The following is a 14,221-nucleotide window of genomic DNA, read 5'->3' on the forward strand; positions in this document are numbered from 1 at the left end:
CTTGTCTAACTGCCCACCTGTTCAGTGCTGTTCAGACCTCTGGTGATTCGCCAGCTGTGAAGGGAGATACTGAAAGTAAGCATCAAGTCGTTGCTTCTGTAATACTAAAGATATACAGTATATAATGCAGTTCACATGGACAGTAGTGTACTGTATTGTTGGATTGAAATTATGTCGATTAGTCGGTTGTCAACAATTTTGATATTTGCCAGGCTGACAGGAATTGAACCACGCTACAGAGGTCATATATTTCATGATTGTGGCTGCTGTTGAGGCCATCATCTACTAATTACATTATTCACGTGATAAGATGCGCCAGGATCTTGGTAGCTTTGTCACCCTGGCTAAACAGCTTCTTGGTGGAAAGCCTTAATCAAAGAATCGTAGATTCATTTAATTAACTGGTTCCAATCCTCAAATGTATTTTTTTTTTAGATAATTTTTGGGGCATTTTAGGCCTTTATTTGTATAGGACAGCTGAAGACATGAAGGGGGAGAGAGAGTGGGGGAATGACATGCAGCAAAGGGCCGCGGGTTGAGGAGGAGTAAACCTCTATATATGGGCCCGTGCTCTACCAGGTGAGCTACCCAGGCGCCCCAATCCTCAAATGTATTGAAGTATTTTCTGTTTTATATCATTTGTGACCTTCAACTTAATAATGCACATGATTCATGCCCCCCAAAACGCTGCATGTTCATGGTATGCAGGCTGCTGGTTTAGACAATTTTAGCACTGACATAAAATTGGGGAAGGTAACCTTTTGCGTATGTGTGTGTTCTAGGTGATCTACCTCCAGAAGGCGGAGCTGAACAGGGAGACGGTGTACCCGATGCTCCCCAGCGGCATCCATGGAGTAGAGGACATGTCCACACTGGCAGAGCTGCATGAAGCTGCCATCATGCACAACCTGTTTCTGCGCTACCAGAAAGACAACATCTATGTAAGGCACCACACTTTATCTTAATCTGTGAGCACATTTACCGTCTACCACCATGATGTACATGGAAGCTGTGGGTCCATTGTCTTGTTTGGTTGTTTTTTTTTATTTTTCCTGGGAACTGGGATGTTCAGCACAGCTAGACTGAGATTTCAAAGTGTAACAAATCTCAACCATCAAAAACCTTAACCAGAAATGTCAGTTTTTGGTGTGATTTATTTTTTGCAAGGCAAATGCAACGCAACAATAAGATGTGTTGTGTTTTGAATAAGAAGCATGACCCACTTTTCCTCTCACATTCTTGCTATTACTCTACATTTACTACTTCAATCGTGCTTTCTAATGCATGTATAAGCTGCACAGCGGATTCAAACAAGTTTACACACATTCCTTATTATAGGAAATTAACACTATAACTTTAACAGAAGCAAACAGAGCAGTGTAAATATAACAATACTAAATAACACTTAACAAAATGTACAAAACTCCTGGAATTCACTGAAGAGTATTCAGAGCTGCTTTCCCCTAAGAATGCAAGATTTCAGATGTTTGTTTGACTTCCAGGATTATTTTCTCAACAGAACACTGAAGTCATCTTGAAACACTACTTGAGCTTTATTAAAATATGCATTGCCCAAAGCCACAGTCACATGGTAACTCTGTTTTTTGAAATCCTATCTTCTAATCTCATCTCGGAGGGTCTGCAATGCTTTGCAGAACAATATTGTGGAAATGACCCACAAACACACTTTTGTTAGGCACTTTCCCCCAAAGCGCATTACCCGAGCAGAAGCAATGGATCCTAAAATACTACCAGCCTCAGTGCAAACTAGGCCATGTGCAGAGGTTTGAGAGTATTACTGGCTACAAGTACTGTGTCACAGGAAACTGGGTGAATCTACTGAACGTTGCAAATTCTAGTATAAAATACCAAGCATTTTCAGCATGTGTATTCATCGTCTTTCTCATCTTTCACTGATAATCTGTCTTCCTCTTGTTTTTTTTCCTCTTCTCATCTCCTCCTTCCCCTTTCATACTTTTGTCTACTCTTTCATATCCCTCAGACCAACATAGGTTCCATCCTGGCAGCAGTAAATCCCTATAAGCATATAGCGGGCATGTATGGCGGCACTGCAGTCGATCTGTACAGCAAACACCAGATGGGGGAGCTGCCTCCTCATATCTTTGCCGTGGCCAATGAGTGTTACCGCTGCCTGTGGAAAAGACACGACAGCCAGTGTGTTCTCATCAGGTGAAGATCAACATTTAATAAACTAATACTCCCATTATTTCAAAAGTATTGGAGGTAGGATGAAACTAATACATACTAGACAGTTCTGGCTCTGAAAAAACGGAACATATAGCATTTTGAAACTCCTCGTGGACATTAGAAATAAGTCCAACAGGTTTGATAGATCCATTATGTATCTACTTCTACTTCTCTCTTTGTTTTTGTGTCGTCAGTGGGGAGAGTGGTGCCGGGAAGACTGAGAGCACCAAGCTGCTGCTGAAGTTTCTCTCAGTGATGAGTCAAAACTCAGCAGGCACTCCTCTGTCAGAGAGGACCACCAGGGTGGAGCAGGCTCTCGTCCAGAGCAGGTACTGTTTGAACCCCGACCTCATTCAAGAACCAACACCTGCTTTCTTGTTCCCTTTACATTTGAAAAGTGTAAGAGCGATACCCATATTTTCTTTGTTATTGTTTGTATTATTTTGTATTATGTGACTCATGAATCATACATTGTTGGTGCTTTGATATATATTTTGTTGAAAGCTCATCTTTTATATTCATGGGAAGTGTTTATTTGGTTAGTGGCTCTTTGTGGCGACCCCCACTACTGATCAATATACTAAATTCCATTAAATATCTGAAACGGTTTAGTCACTGACCCAGCATATGGGTCAGAATTCATGACAAAGTGCATGCTTTTGCCCAGGCTGCACACAATCTGCACACAGTGATGGACAGACAGACAGACATGGGATATGCAAAAAAAAGGCTTCCTTAGTAGATAATTTGATTTGACTTCCCTCTGTCTGCAGTCCCATCATGGAAGCCTTCGGGAATGCTAAGACTGTGTACAACAATAACTCCAGTCGCTTTGGGAAGTTTATCCAGCTACACTTTTCCCAGAACGGAAACATTCAGGGAGGCTGCATCATCGACTGTATCCTTCAATGATTTACTTTAGATATACCGTAGAGAAATCACATGTTCACACGTGTCTGTTTCAGAAGGATTATTCACTGTACGTTTTCATTGTTTTCTTTGACTTTCAATCATCAGATTTGCTGGAAAAGGTAAGTTTGTGTTGAAACATTCAGTAGCAGCGACTGGGATCAGAAAGTTGATTATCTGACGAAGTAGTCATCAGCAAAATCAATTCACTCAGGAAATACTTTTAACATGTTCTTCTAACCATCTTCTCTCTCCAAGAACCGTGTGGTTCGACAGAATCCTGGAGAGAGAAACTACCACATCTTCTACGCTCTGTTAGCAGGGGCGGACAAAGACCACAGAGGTTCGTTTAAAAGAATACACCAAGTTCAACACTTAAACATACACTCTGCAACTAATTAGGGATAGCATGTGACTGAATGTCTAATATATCAGAATAATAAAGATGTCTAATTCAGGCAGCTCTAAAGGAAATGCTAAATAATTTAACGGTAGGCAGCCAATCTGAAGTTTTATGTGGAAAATCAATCAAATACATAGAAAATATAATGAAAAGCAAATCCAGAATTTGAACAAACAGGAGCTAATAGCTAACATTTCTTGATTTGTTTTCCCAACAGCAACAGAATACTTAAAATCATTATGTAGTGATATATGTTTTTTTGCTGATATTAAAATATGTGTCTCTGTGTATCTTTGTTGCAGACATGTATCTCCTGTCCGAGTGTCCTGAGTTGTATCACTACCTCAGTCAGTCAGGCTGTGTGCAGGACATCAGTTTGGATGACAAGCAGCTCTTTGACAGTGTGATGGTAAGAACAAGATGAGAGGAAAATCCTGTTAGTGTAAGTGGTTTGCTTTACCCCCAGAGGGCGCCATGAGCCTTTATCATGAGTTTAATACCGCCTTACCAGACAGACGCTTGTCTTCTAGAGAACATGAGCCTGGGGGAAACATGCTATTTAATTGTGTCGTGTTGACTTAGGAGGCACATTTTGAATTATGTTCATATAAGTGTTTTATAGCTCCAAGGATAAATAAAATTAGGTTTAACTGCTGTCACATCTTGAAGTATGAGTCTAGTGTGTGTTACTAGTGAAATGTCTGACTTTGTCTGTGTTGCGTTGCAGGAGGCCCTGAAAGTGATGGAGTTCACTGAGGAGGAGATCAGAGACGTGTTCAAGTTGCTGTCTGCTGTCCTCCAGATGGGCAACATTGAATTCATGACCGCTGGTGGAGCTCAGATCACTTCCAAAGGCGGTAAGAGAAGGAATTAAGAGAGGTCATTAGGAAAGGATTAGAAAATTACAGATAAATGACAGTGTCTCGGAAATTACTCATTCCCTTGGAAAACCACTTTTTTTTTTTATCATGAGGGCACGGTGCTTACCAAACAAGCTTTCAAACAACCAACCTTTTTAACCTCATGAGCTGAACATAACGGCAACGTTATGGAAATGTTTGTATGAGAAAATGTTGCAAACAACAGCTTGAAGTGCTCAATACAAAATATACATGGCGTTTATCAAACAGTGGACATCTTAAACATCTTTAATGCTATTTAAGGGAAAAACAGGGAACATTTGGATTCAAGCAGAAAAGCAAGATCCAGTAAAATTAACCAATTGTTTCTGCTGGAATTTATTGTAGAAAACCTCCATTTTCTAAAGCAGATCATTAGCTCACCGCTGATGTTGGACCACTCTGTTATACTCGTCATACCCCTGAGTTTGATTGACGTTGCACTATCAGACAGAGCTCTGAACAGGCTGTAACATGAGCTCAAGGCTCCTTTGTTCGCTGTGTTTGACCTCTTTTCCAGAGAACCAGTAAACTACAGTGACAGCACAACCCAGCCAGCAAAGAAGAGCTCCCTGTAGACTGTATAGGATCACAGTCTATATGTCACATCTGTTGTTTGTCATCAATAGGAGACACCTGAACATTATACATACACTACATGTAATACATTTGTGTATATGTGTTTCAGTTGTCAGTAATGTCAGCGAGCTGCTCGGCCTGGACTCCTTCCAGCTGTCAGAGGTGTTGACCCAACGCTCCATGATCCTCAGAGGAGAGGAGATCTGCTCACCACTCACTGTGGAGCAGGTAACAACACATCCAACCCAAATTCTCATTACGGGAATCACACAGCTAAGACAGCTCTGTTATATTCCAGATTTCAGGGATTGTTCAGACGTCTACAGTATACTGTCTTTTTTTTTTTTTTATTAAAGACACTGAAATATTCAGTATAGATGCCTGTTTGTTGCCCACTGTCCTCACCCCCTTTCTCTCCCCTGGTGACACACACAGCCTTTCTTTGCCGCTCTCCCCCACATGCCTCTCCAGATCCCTTGCGTGACTCCCAGCCATTTCCTGCTTTTTGTCTGCCAGATTCCTGGCACAATAAAGCCATCGTGATAGTGATCTGAGTCAAAAGCACAATAGACCCAATGACTGAGGTTGAAGTGAGAGTCTTCTCCTCTGGAGGCAGCGCAGCCAGGCACCAAGACGTTGGTGTAATAATTCTGTCTTGGCTTCAAATTTATGCTCTGGTCTCTAATTAATGTGAATATTTCACGTCTGTATGTGCGTGTGTTATCCTTTTCACCATACGCCACAAGAACGTTTTGATTCATGACACAATCCTTTTTGGCTGAGCTCAAGCCTTCGGCCCACTCATACGCATAAATATCAGCGAATATGCAGAATGGACCTTTGCTATTTTCACAGAGACACGAAAGTCACAACAAAGCTTTTCATCACTAGACAAAGACCTCGTGCTGTCACCCTGCTGCTGCTTGTTCTGCCTGGTCTTTGAAGCAGCTTGTCTCTTAATAGACTTCATTATTCCAGTCCTGGAGTCGGTACGAATGGCTTCTTCTCACAGCGGCCAGGGGTCACCCACCCCACGACTGCCTTCACTAGCCCCCCCCACCCCACCATCCTGGACAAATAGCCATTCTTCTCTCCCCTGTGACGGAGATCCTGGAGCCACCAGCACTCTGTTCACACCCACTAGTTGCAAGAGGTGACGGGGCATGATGAATTACTCAAAAGCCCATGAGCATTGTTGTCCCAAATACAGTACACACCGCCACACTCTTGTTTTGTTTTCAATTCAAGCACAATGCCTGTTGAGGAAGTGTAGCTGGCAAGCTCAAGAACACACGGATGGTCTGGCTGAAAGGCCGACTTCACGGCAGCTAGAGAAAATCAGGTCAAACGGTGAAAAAGACTTGTGTGGATAGCTAAATTAGTGGAGTTTGTCACAAATTACAACAGAGTCTACAATTATGATAGTTTGAAACAATTATAACTCAATGTCAACTTACTCTCTTTTGCTGGAGCTTGTGAGAAGAAAGTTATGACAGCGTACGTGTCATTTCGTTAAAAAAAAAAAGATAGTAAAAATAGTGGCAATCATCTACAAAAGCATGTTTACATTTGTCTTTGTTTTCACTAGGTTTTTGAAATGGAACAACAAATACTGCCTGCTGTGCGTCACTCTTAAGATATGTAGGTGATAAACAGCGCTGTCTATTGTGAAAACAGACATCATCTTAACTGACAGACGCTTCTCCAAACCACTATTTGTTTTATAGACACACCGCTGAGGCCTCACACAGCCCATCACAATCAAACATGTCATTGTTTTTAACAGCTTCAACCACCATCTGATAGAATTGATGTAATGCATATGGTGATATACTGTATGTTGTGTTTAAAATACAGCCTGCAGCATTTCCTCTATTTATTCCTGCCTTGGTATCCATAGTAACCTTTGCCTCTCTGTGTCATGATTTGCAGGCTGTGGACTCGCGGGACTCAGTTGCCATGGCACTTTATTCTCAGTGTTTCTCCTGGATCATAATGAGGATCAACCAGAAGATCAAAGGCAAAGACAACTTCAAGTCCATCGGCATCCTGGACATCTTCGGCTTTGAGAACTTTGAGGTGAAAGTTTACTCTTCTAATTTAAGCTTTATTGAGCAAAATACTTATTCTCAATCAGCTTCTAACTATGAGAAATTGGGTCCTACAAAAACACAGAATGTCCTGTCAATAGTTTAGTTTTTTCACATGAGAGATTTGAAGATTTTCTTGTTCCTGTGCTCTTCCTGCTGGTTATGAAGTGGGATGGCTCATTTGTAAGAAATAAAAAAAATAAAAAAGTTGTATACTTTCGTGCACCAGATTTACAAACATGTCAGTCGAATATTTTGATAAAATCTGAAGCTGCATAGGCATTAAATACTTTGACAGTATGCTACCTTTTTCTACTTTGATAACAAGATTAGGCAATGTTTTTGTTTTTAATCAGAATCTGATCACAGTTGGTGGATTGTTTAGTTACTGTCAATCAAATCTGGGGGGTTGAACTACTAAATATATTGCATTTGAAACCGAGTTTTCAGGGGCTTTAGAATCATCATTTTGAAAAAAAAAATTTTGTGAAATGAGTTAGCTGTATACCAGCAGGATTTGGTGACATCAGAATGATGGTCCAAATTATGCAACTTCAGTGAGAATGGACTTTTCAGTGAAGTAGGAGACATCTTGTCTAGTAGTTAAACCTTTAAAGGAAAAACGCATTAGCATGCTCATAGATTCTGGATTTTTTAATGAGGGAGATGGAGTATATTTTTGATTTTAAGATTTTGAGTCTGAATGGGATCTTTAAGCTACTTAACTGGCTTTGAAATCTTGCTCTTCCATCCTGTAGGTGAACAGGTTTGAACAGTTTAACATCAACTACGCCAACGAGAAACTCCAGGAGTATTTCAACAAGCACATCTTCTCGCTGGAACAGCTGGAGTACAACAGGTAAAGTTGTTTAACATATCTAAACAATTAAGATACATCTTTCTTCAAATTGCCCTTGTATGCTGGTGGATACATTGAAAACAAAACAAGACTTTATGTGCTGGAGACTGTCAGACACAGACAGATAGGGCTGGGGATGGGGGTTGGGCCTCCTCAAGGCAATACAGGCAAACTGCCAGAGGTTTGGGATCGGCTCAGTTTCTCCCCCAGACAGTTGTTTTCTTGTATGATGGGCCAGCAGCTTTGGACATGGCTCATTTCATCACATGCACATGCTAGACAATACAGTCATTGTGTCTTCCTAGTTGTTTATATTTATGTACATATTGTGTGTGTGTGTGTGTGTGTGTGTGTGTGTGTGTGTGTGTGTGTGTGTGTGTGTGTGTGTATGTGTGTGTGTGTGTGTCACCACACAGGGAGGGGATCCAGTGGGAGGCCATAGACTGGATGGATAACGCAGAGTGTCTGGATCTCATAGAAAAGGTAACCCTGAGAGCAAACTCTGGGATCCACACTGGGATCGACCGCTAACCGCCAGCCAGAGCGTGCTGACCCAGACGCCACACTATGCTTACATTGACCTCCATCTCCTACTCTATCATTATATAGTCTCATTTTGCATGTTGTGTGTCCACAGTAATGTACACCAGTCAGCGACTTAAGGTACGGTTGAAGGGTGGCATTAAGACAATTTGTTTTATTGTATCGCCATAGTTATAATGATGGTTAAAACTGAGCTTCTACAGAGGTGGGCTCGTGTCTGAAAGCTTTCTGGGTCAAAAGTTTAGGGGAAGCAAAAAGACTACACTACAACCATTTTATCCCTACTTATACTTGTGATTTGGCTTGTTGGCCCTTTTATAAGATGATGTATGTATGTCTGCTGTATTAGTGTGACTGTGTGTATCTGTGAAGTTAGGTGTTGCTGCCAAACACCATGCCTGTTCAGTGAACTGTAAATAAGAAAGAGAATTGAATGAATTATTATGCTGTTTCCTGGATGCATTGTTACAGTATATTAAAAGCTGCCAGATGTCTCCCAATGGGATTATGAAACTAGTTTCATCATGACTGCGGTGTGTTTCACCCTCTCTGCTCCTCTTGTCTGTATCCCCTTTAGAAACTGGGCATGTTGGCTCTTATCAATGAGGAGAGTCGATTCCCCAAAGGCACGGACTACACCCTCCTGGAGAAACTGCACAGCCGACATGCAGTGAGTCCACACGTACAAATGAAAACTTACATACATGTTTTACACATCCCAGGGAGACACTCACAAAGACATAAAAATGATCCATATCCCTCTACCAAAGCTCCTCTGGAGAAATGCCTTCACCACCCTCCAGCCCAAACAGCCCCAAAGAGTTAGACCTCTCTCCTGGCCCATTAATCGTCTGTTGCCTTCGGTGCTGCGTTGAACGCCCCCCCCCCCCACCAGAGCGCTCTCAAATGCTAACAAAACAATGCTGAAATGTGATCAGCCGTTTTCCGGGACTGTGAAGCATTGTGAGCAGGAGAAAAGAATGGCTGACGGGAAAAAAAGAAAAGTTACAAAGTGAGACCTAAGAACTGTCTGATCTCTCCCTCAGGTGTCTGAATCACATGGTGAGTTTTAGGGTCATGGTCGAAAAAGTTGGAGAGTGTCACTTCATGCAGGCGGCATGTTTACTGCTGACATCATTAGTTGATTACTTCATTAGTTTAATTGAAAGAAAATTAATCAACAACAATTTTAATGCCAAATTTTTCACCTTCTGAGATGTAAGGATTTGTTGTTTTTTTCTGTTATATAATTGTAAATTAATGAATGTATTTGAATTGTTTTTTATATTTAGTCAAATTAACAGATACAGAAACACACTCAATACAAATGTAACAACAAAGCAACCTCACCAAACAGAAGTATAAACTAAATATAGTGTGAGGCAGGTGTCAAAATGCAATAAGTCAACCCACATGTCTCTTGTCTCAAGGTGGTGCAGTAAAGGTGCCTAACAGACAGTTCAGGTTATTAAAACAAAGTGTCTCCATATTTATGACACAAATAAGTTCTTGGTATCATCTTTGGAAAGCTTTGAAACAATCAAACAAACAAAAAGATATCAACTTGAGTTCTTGAAACTTTACTTGAAGTGAAATCTATGTATCTACATAAGAGTGATATGACACTCTCATGAACGTGTCATAAACATTATAAACAAGTCATAAACGTTTATGACATAACACTTCTCTCATTAAGTGTCATTCGGTTTTTGTCATGACAAGTTATGGTTAGGGTTAGAGTTACAGTTAGGGTTCATGTGTCATGACAGTATCATGTCACTCTTATGTAGATATGAATGTCATTTCTAAAAGTCAGTGGTCTCTTTGTCCTTTTTCCTCAGACAAACCCATACTATGTGAAGCCCAGAGTGGCCGACCACCAGTTTGGCATCAAGCACTACGCTGGAGAGGTAATTAATAACAGTTGACACACACAGATACAGAGCAAAACCAGCTTCCTGAATGAGTAAGTTGGGGAAGTGAGGTAGTTGTTGGATGGGCAGCGATTCGTCTCTGCCAAAAATCAGCTACAGGATGTTGATGCCACACGCCTTCTCCACTCTCCAGTCTTTTTCCCTGAGTCAGGAGAAACTGCTTAGAATCTAGAATAGATCAGGGAGGAGAGGGTGGTGTGTGTGTGTGTGTGTGTGTGTGTGTGTGTGTGTGTGTGTGTGTGTGTGTGTGTGTGTGTGTGTGTGTGTGTGTGTGTGGAGGGGGGGTAGAAAGATTTGCCTTGATAAAGAATGGCTTTATGAAGCCTGCCTCGGACAAGGTCTCCTCAGTGTGAGTGTGGCAGCTCAGTCACAAGCCTGGCATGGATGTCTATGGTAATGACTTGGTCCAGAGAGGACAGGCAGGCCAACCAGTTGTCATTCTCTCTCTCTCTCTCTCTCTCTCTCTCTCTCTCTCTCTCTCTCTCCCTCCCTCCCCAGTGTGTCTCTCTGGAGAGTTCAGCCGCCTCTCTGAAAGCTCCTTCTGTTATCTGAAACAGTGCTATGAGTTCAGCGGGGGAAATGGTAGCATCCTCCCATAGATTTGATTATCCGTGTGGTGCCGGGGTATTTCAATCAATTTAAATTAAGTCTCTCGTTGTCTGACGTGAACTTGGAAAAAAACCTCACCTCACCTTGTAAATTTAATGTAAACATTGATATGTCAAAAGTGATAATGCAAAGAAGCAACTTTGCAAAAACAGCAATGCAGTTGGACTGTGTTTTATCTTTGTGGATTCAGCGTTTGCATGATTAGTGCACCTGTGCGTGCAAACTGTGTCATGAGACCATGCTACTTAATTGAACCTGAAACTGACTATTCTTCCAATGTGAGAGGAATGGAGTGTAATTAGTGTGTATGTGATTTATAAATACATGTTTCGTCAAGTTTGGATCTCATGGCTCCCCATGAGCCTCAAGGCTTGGGAATTGGGAATGGGGTTTGTTATTAGATTATAGTACAAACACACACACACACACACACACACACACACACACACACACACACATACCCATACACACACACACACACAAACGCATACACCCTGCCCTATCCACTCTCTCTCTCTCCTCCCTGATCTATTGTATTTTAATATTTCTATGCATTTTCTTGCATTTAATACTTGCATTTATTTTCATACAAAATGAGCAAACACACTCAAACCCAAACTCAGAGTGCATTACATGTGGGTAAGGGCGGCAGAAGAATGCAGTGTTGCTAAGATGAAGGCTGAACAGAACTCAACAGGTGACTGCATTAACACAGAGGCACTCTGCTGGCCCTTCCCCCTCGCTCTTTGGTCGCACTACCCACTCATGTCATACTTTGTTTGTGTGTGTGTGTGTGTGTGTGTGTGTGTGTGTGTGTGTGTGTGTGTGTGTGTGTGTGTGTGTGTGTGTGTGTGTGTGTGTGTGTGTGTGTGTGTGTGTGTGTGTGTGTGTGTGTGTGTGTGTGAGAATGTTCTCATCTAAACACATCAATCACCCAGTCTAGATAATGAGCCTCCAGAAATGATTAAGCTTTATTTCCATTCTTGTGTCCAATCTGTGCTGGATTGGCAATAATCCTCTAAGCATTTGAATTAGGGGTCTATAATGACACCTTTGCATTCAAATAGTTTTATTTTAAAGTTTGAATCATCTGCACTTCTGAGAGCAATTAAAAAAAATAATACTCTGCTAACAAATTCAACCAATTGCAGTTCTTACGTGCACACATGTAACCGTAGCTCCCTTAACATTACAATTGCAAATATCTCTGTGGTTGTGAATTGTGAAATTACCGACAGTAAAACTTGACAGTAAATAAGTGTTACCGCGTATTATTTTGTATGTCTTCATAACATATTCAGCTCTAAGGATATAATAGCCATTGACTTTTATGACTGGATATGTTCTGTTGCTTATTATAGAATATTAGAATATTTGGATTATCTTTGGATAATTTTGCAAATCACCATGAAGCAAATTGCATCATTACCTCTGCGTATATATATTATTTTATACTAATTGTATACTATTATGTTGTATTTATTATTTTAAATAGCTCTTTGTTTCCTGTTTTTTTTTTTTTTTCTTTTACTGCTGTAACAGCAACAAAGTAGTGTCTTATTTTACAATATCTTAAATGTAAACACATTCTGTTCTTACACATTTTTATGTTTTCACCTCTGTTTTAGGTGCTGTATGATGTGCGTGGGATACTGGAGAAGAACAGAGACACCTTCAGAGACGACATCTTGTTTATTCTTAAAGACAGCAGGTGAGCATATCACCCTCTTGTTCTCTTGCATGCTGAACGTGCACACATGTATGATTCAGTTTATATAAAAGTTTTTACAATCACATTCCCTGTACTGCACTGTGTGTCTGCAGGCTTGACTTCATCTATGACCTCTTTGAGCGTGTCGGTAGCAGAAATGGAGATGAGACCCTAAAGATGGGCACGGCCCGACGCAAGCCCACCGTCAGTTCTCAGTTCAGGGTGAGACTGAAGCATCTATGATCTAACCGTCACTCCCAGTTCAGAGGATGATTGTATGATTGTGTCATCACACAGACAACAAGTTAATTGTCTCCCATGTGCCGCTGCATATAAGGATCACTTAAACCCTTAACTTTTGTCTGTCTATTTTGGCATGATGAGTGTGAGCGCGGGGGCACAGATGAAAAAGGTGGATAGAAATCTTGGAGAGACAGAAGGGGAAGGAGAATGCTGCCACTGTATTTGATCTGCAGAGAATGATGGGTGATGGGATGTATGAAATATGTGGCGGTGGAGGGGGTGCAGTGGAGGGCTTATCTTAGCATGTCCTAACTGCAGTGTGGAGAGAAGGAGCAGGGGAGGATTTGGCAGCCTGCCCTGGTCTACAGTTCCTAAAGCCACGGGATTAGGGTTGATGGCTGGGCAAAAAGGGGCCAACCAGGGGCCAATCACGCTCAGCTCTGCCAGGCCCGGCCTCGCTGGAGACAGACTGTCTGAGGCAGCAAAGAGAGCGAGGCTGACATAGCCTGCGAGGTTCAAGGGTCCTCGGAGTGTGGGTTTGTGTGTGGGTGTGTGTGTTTGTCATGGTTAATATGGACTGAGTTTGAGATGGAAAAAAAGAAATTACTTTTAATCTGTACTTTTTGATAGATTTTGTCAACAATACATATACACACTTATACACACTTAACTCACACTTAAGTACTGTACTTAAGTATAATTTTGAGGTGCTTTTAGTTGGGTATTTTTCTTTTCTGCTTTGTTATACTAGAGATATTGTACCTTTACTCCAACTTTGTAGATTGAAATTTTGCATAGTGCAAACACTGCAAAAATCGTCATTTTACCAAGTAATTTGTGTTTTATTGAGTCCTAAAAGTCTTATTTTCTTAAAACAAATCTGCCATTGCAGTGAGACAATTTCAACCTGTTTTAACAGCGGTCACCTGGTTTTATGATTTATTTTTAAAATAAGGTTCCATTTTCTTGATTCTTAAGCAGCTATCCCTCATACTGTATTGTTTCATGATTCTCACTCTATAAATAGACATAAAGGATTATATTTGGACTGAATATGTTGCTTCTCTGCTGTCTTGATCTTAATCCTCTTGTTGCTGATGTGTTTCAGGACTCTCTCCATTCCCTGATGGCCACACTAAGTGCCTCCAACCCCTTTTTTGTACGCTGCATCAAACCAAACATGGACAAGGTAGGTCATGCAAGTTTCATTGCACCAAAAAAAAAAAAAAACGTC

At 41.1% G+C, this 14,221-nt stretch overlaps 1 protein-coding gene across 1 annotated transcript in view; it reads left to right on the forward strand.

Annotated features, from left to right (window-relative positions):
- The window catches only part of myo10l3 (myosin X, like 3), a 52,929-nt gene that overhangs the window by 22,180 nt on the left and 16,528 nt on the right, over positions 1-14,221 (forward strand). Inside the window, exons 3-19 of the mRNA XM_078261752.1 lie at positions 783-941; positions 2,003-2,190; positions 2,403-2,537; positions 2,982-3,106; positions 3,226-3,239; positions 3,376-3,460; positions 3,823-3,929; positions 4,248-4,377; positions 5,108-5,226; positions 6,931-7,077; positions 7,847-7,947; positions 8,364-8,430; positions 9,068-9,160; positions 10,332-10,400; positions 12,662-12,744; positions 12,858-12,966; positions 14,096-14,176. Of these exons, the coding sequence (XP_078117878.1) occupies positions 783-941; positions 2,003-2,190; positions 2,403-2,537; positions 2,982-3,106; positions 3,226-3,239; positions 3,376-3,460; positions 3,823-3,929; positions 4,248-4,377; positions 5,108-5,226; positions 6,931-7,077; positions 7,847-7,947; positions 8,364-8,430; positions 9,068-9,160; positions 10,332-10,400; positions 12,662-12,744; positions 12,858-12,966; positions 14,096-14,176 (1,812 nt within the window). The remainder of the gene's footprint in view (positions 1-782; positions 942-2,002; positions 2,191-2,402; positions 2,538-2,981; positions 3,107-3,225; positions 3,240-3,375; positions 3,461-3,822; positions 3,930-4,247; positions 4,378-5,107; positions 5,227-6,930; positions 7,078-7,846; positions 7,948-8,363; positions 8,431-9,067; positions 9,161-10,331; positions 10,401-12,661; positions 12,745-12,857; positions 12,967-14,095; positions 14,177-14,221) is intronic.

Source organism: Sander vitreus, chromosome 11, assembly GCF_031162955.1.
Source record: "Sander vitreus isolate 19-12246 chromosome 11, sanVit1, whole genome shotgun sequence".
NCBI classification, from domain to species: Eukaryota; Metazoa; Chordata; class Actinopteri; order Perciformes; family Percidae; genus Sander; species Sander vitreus.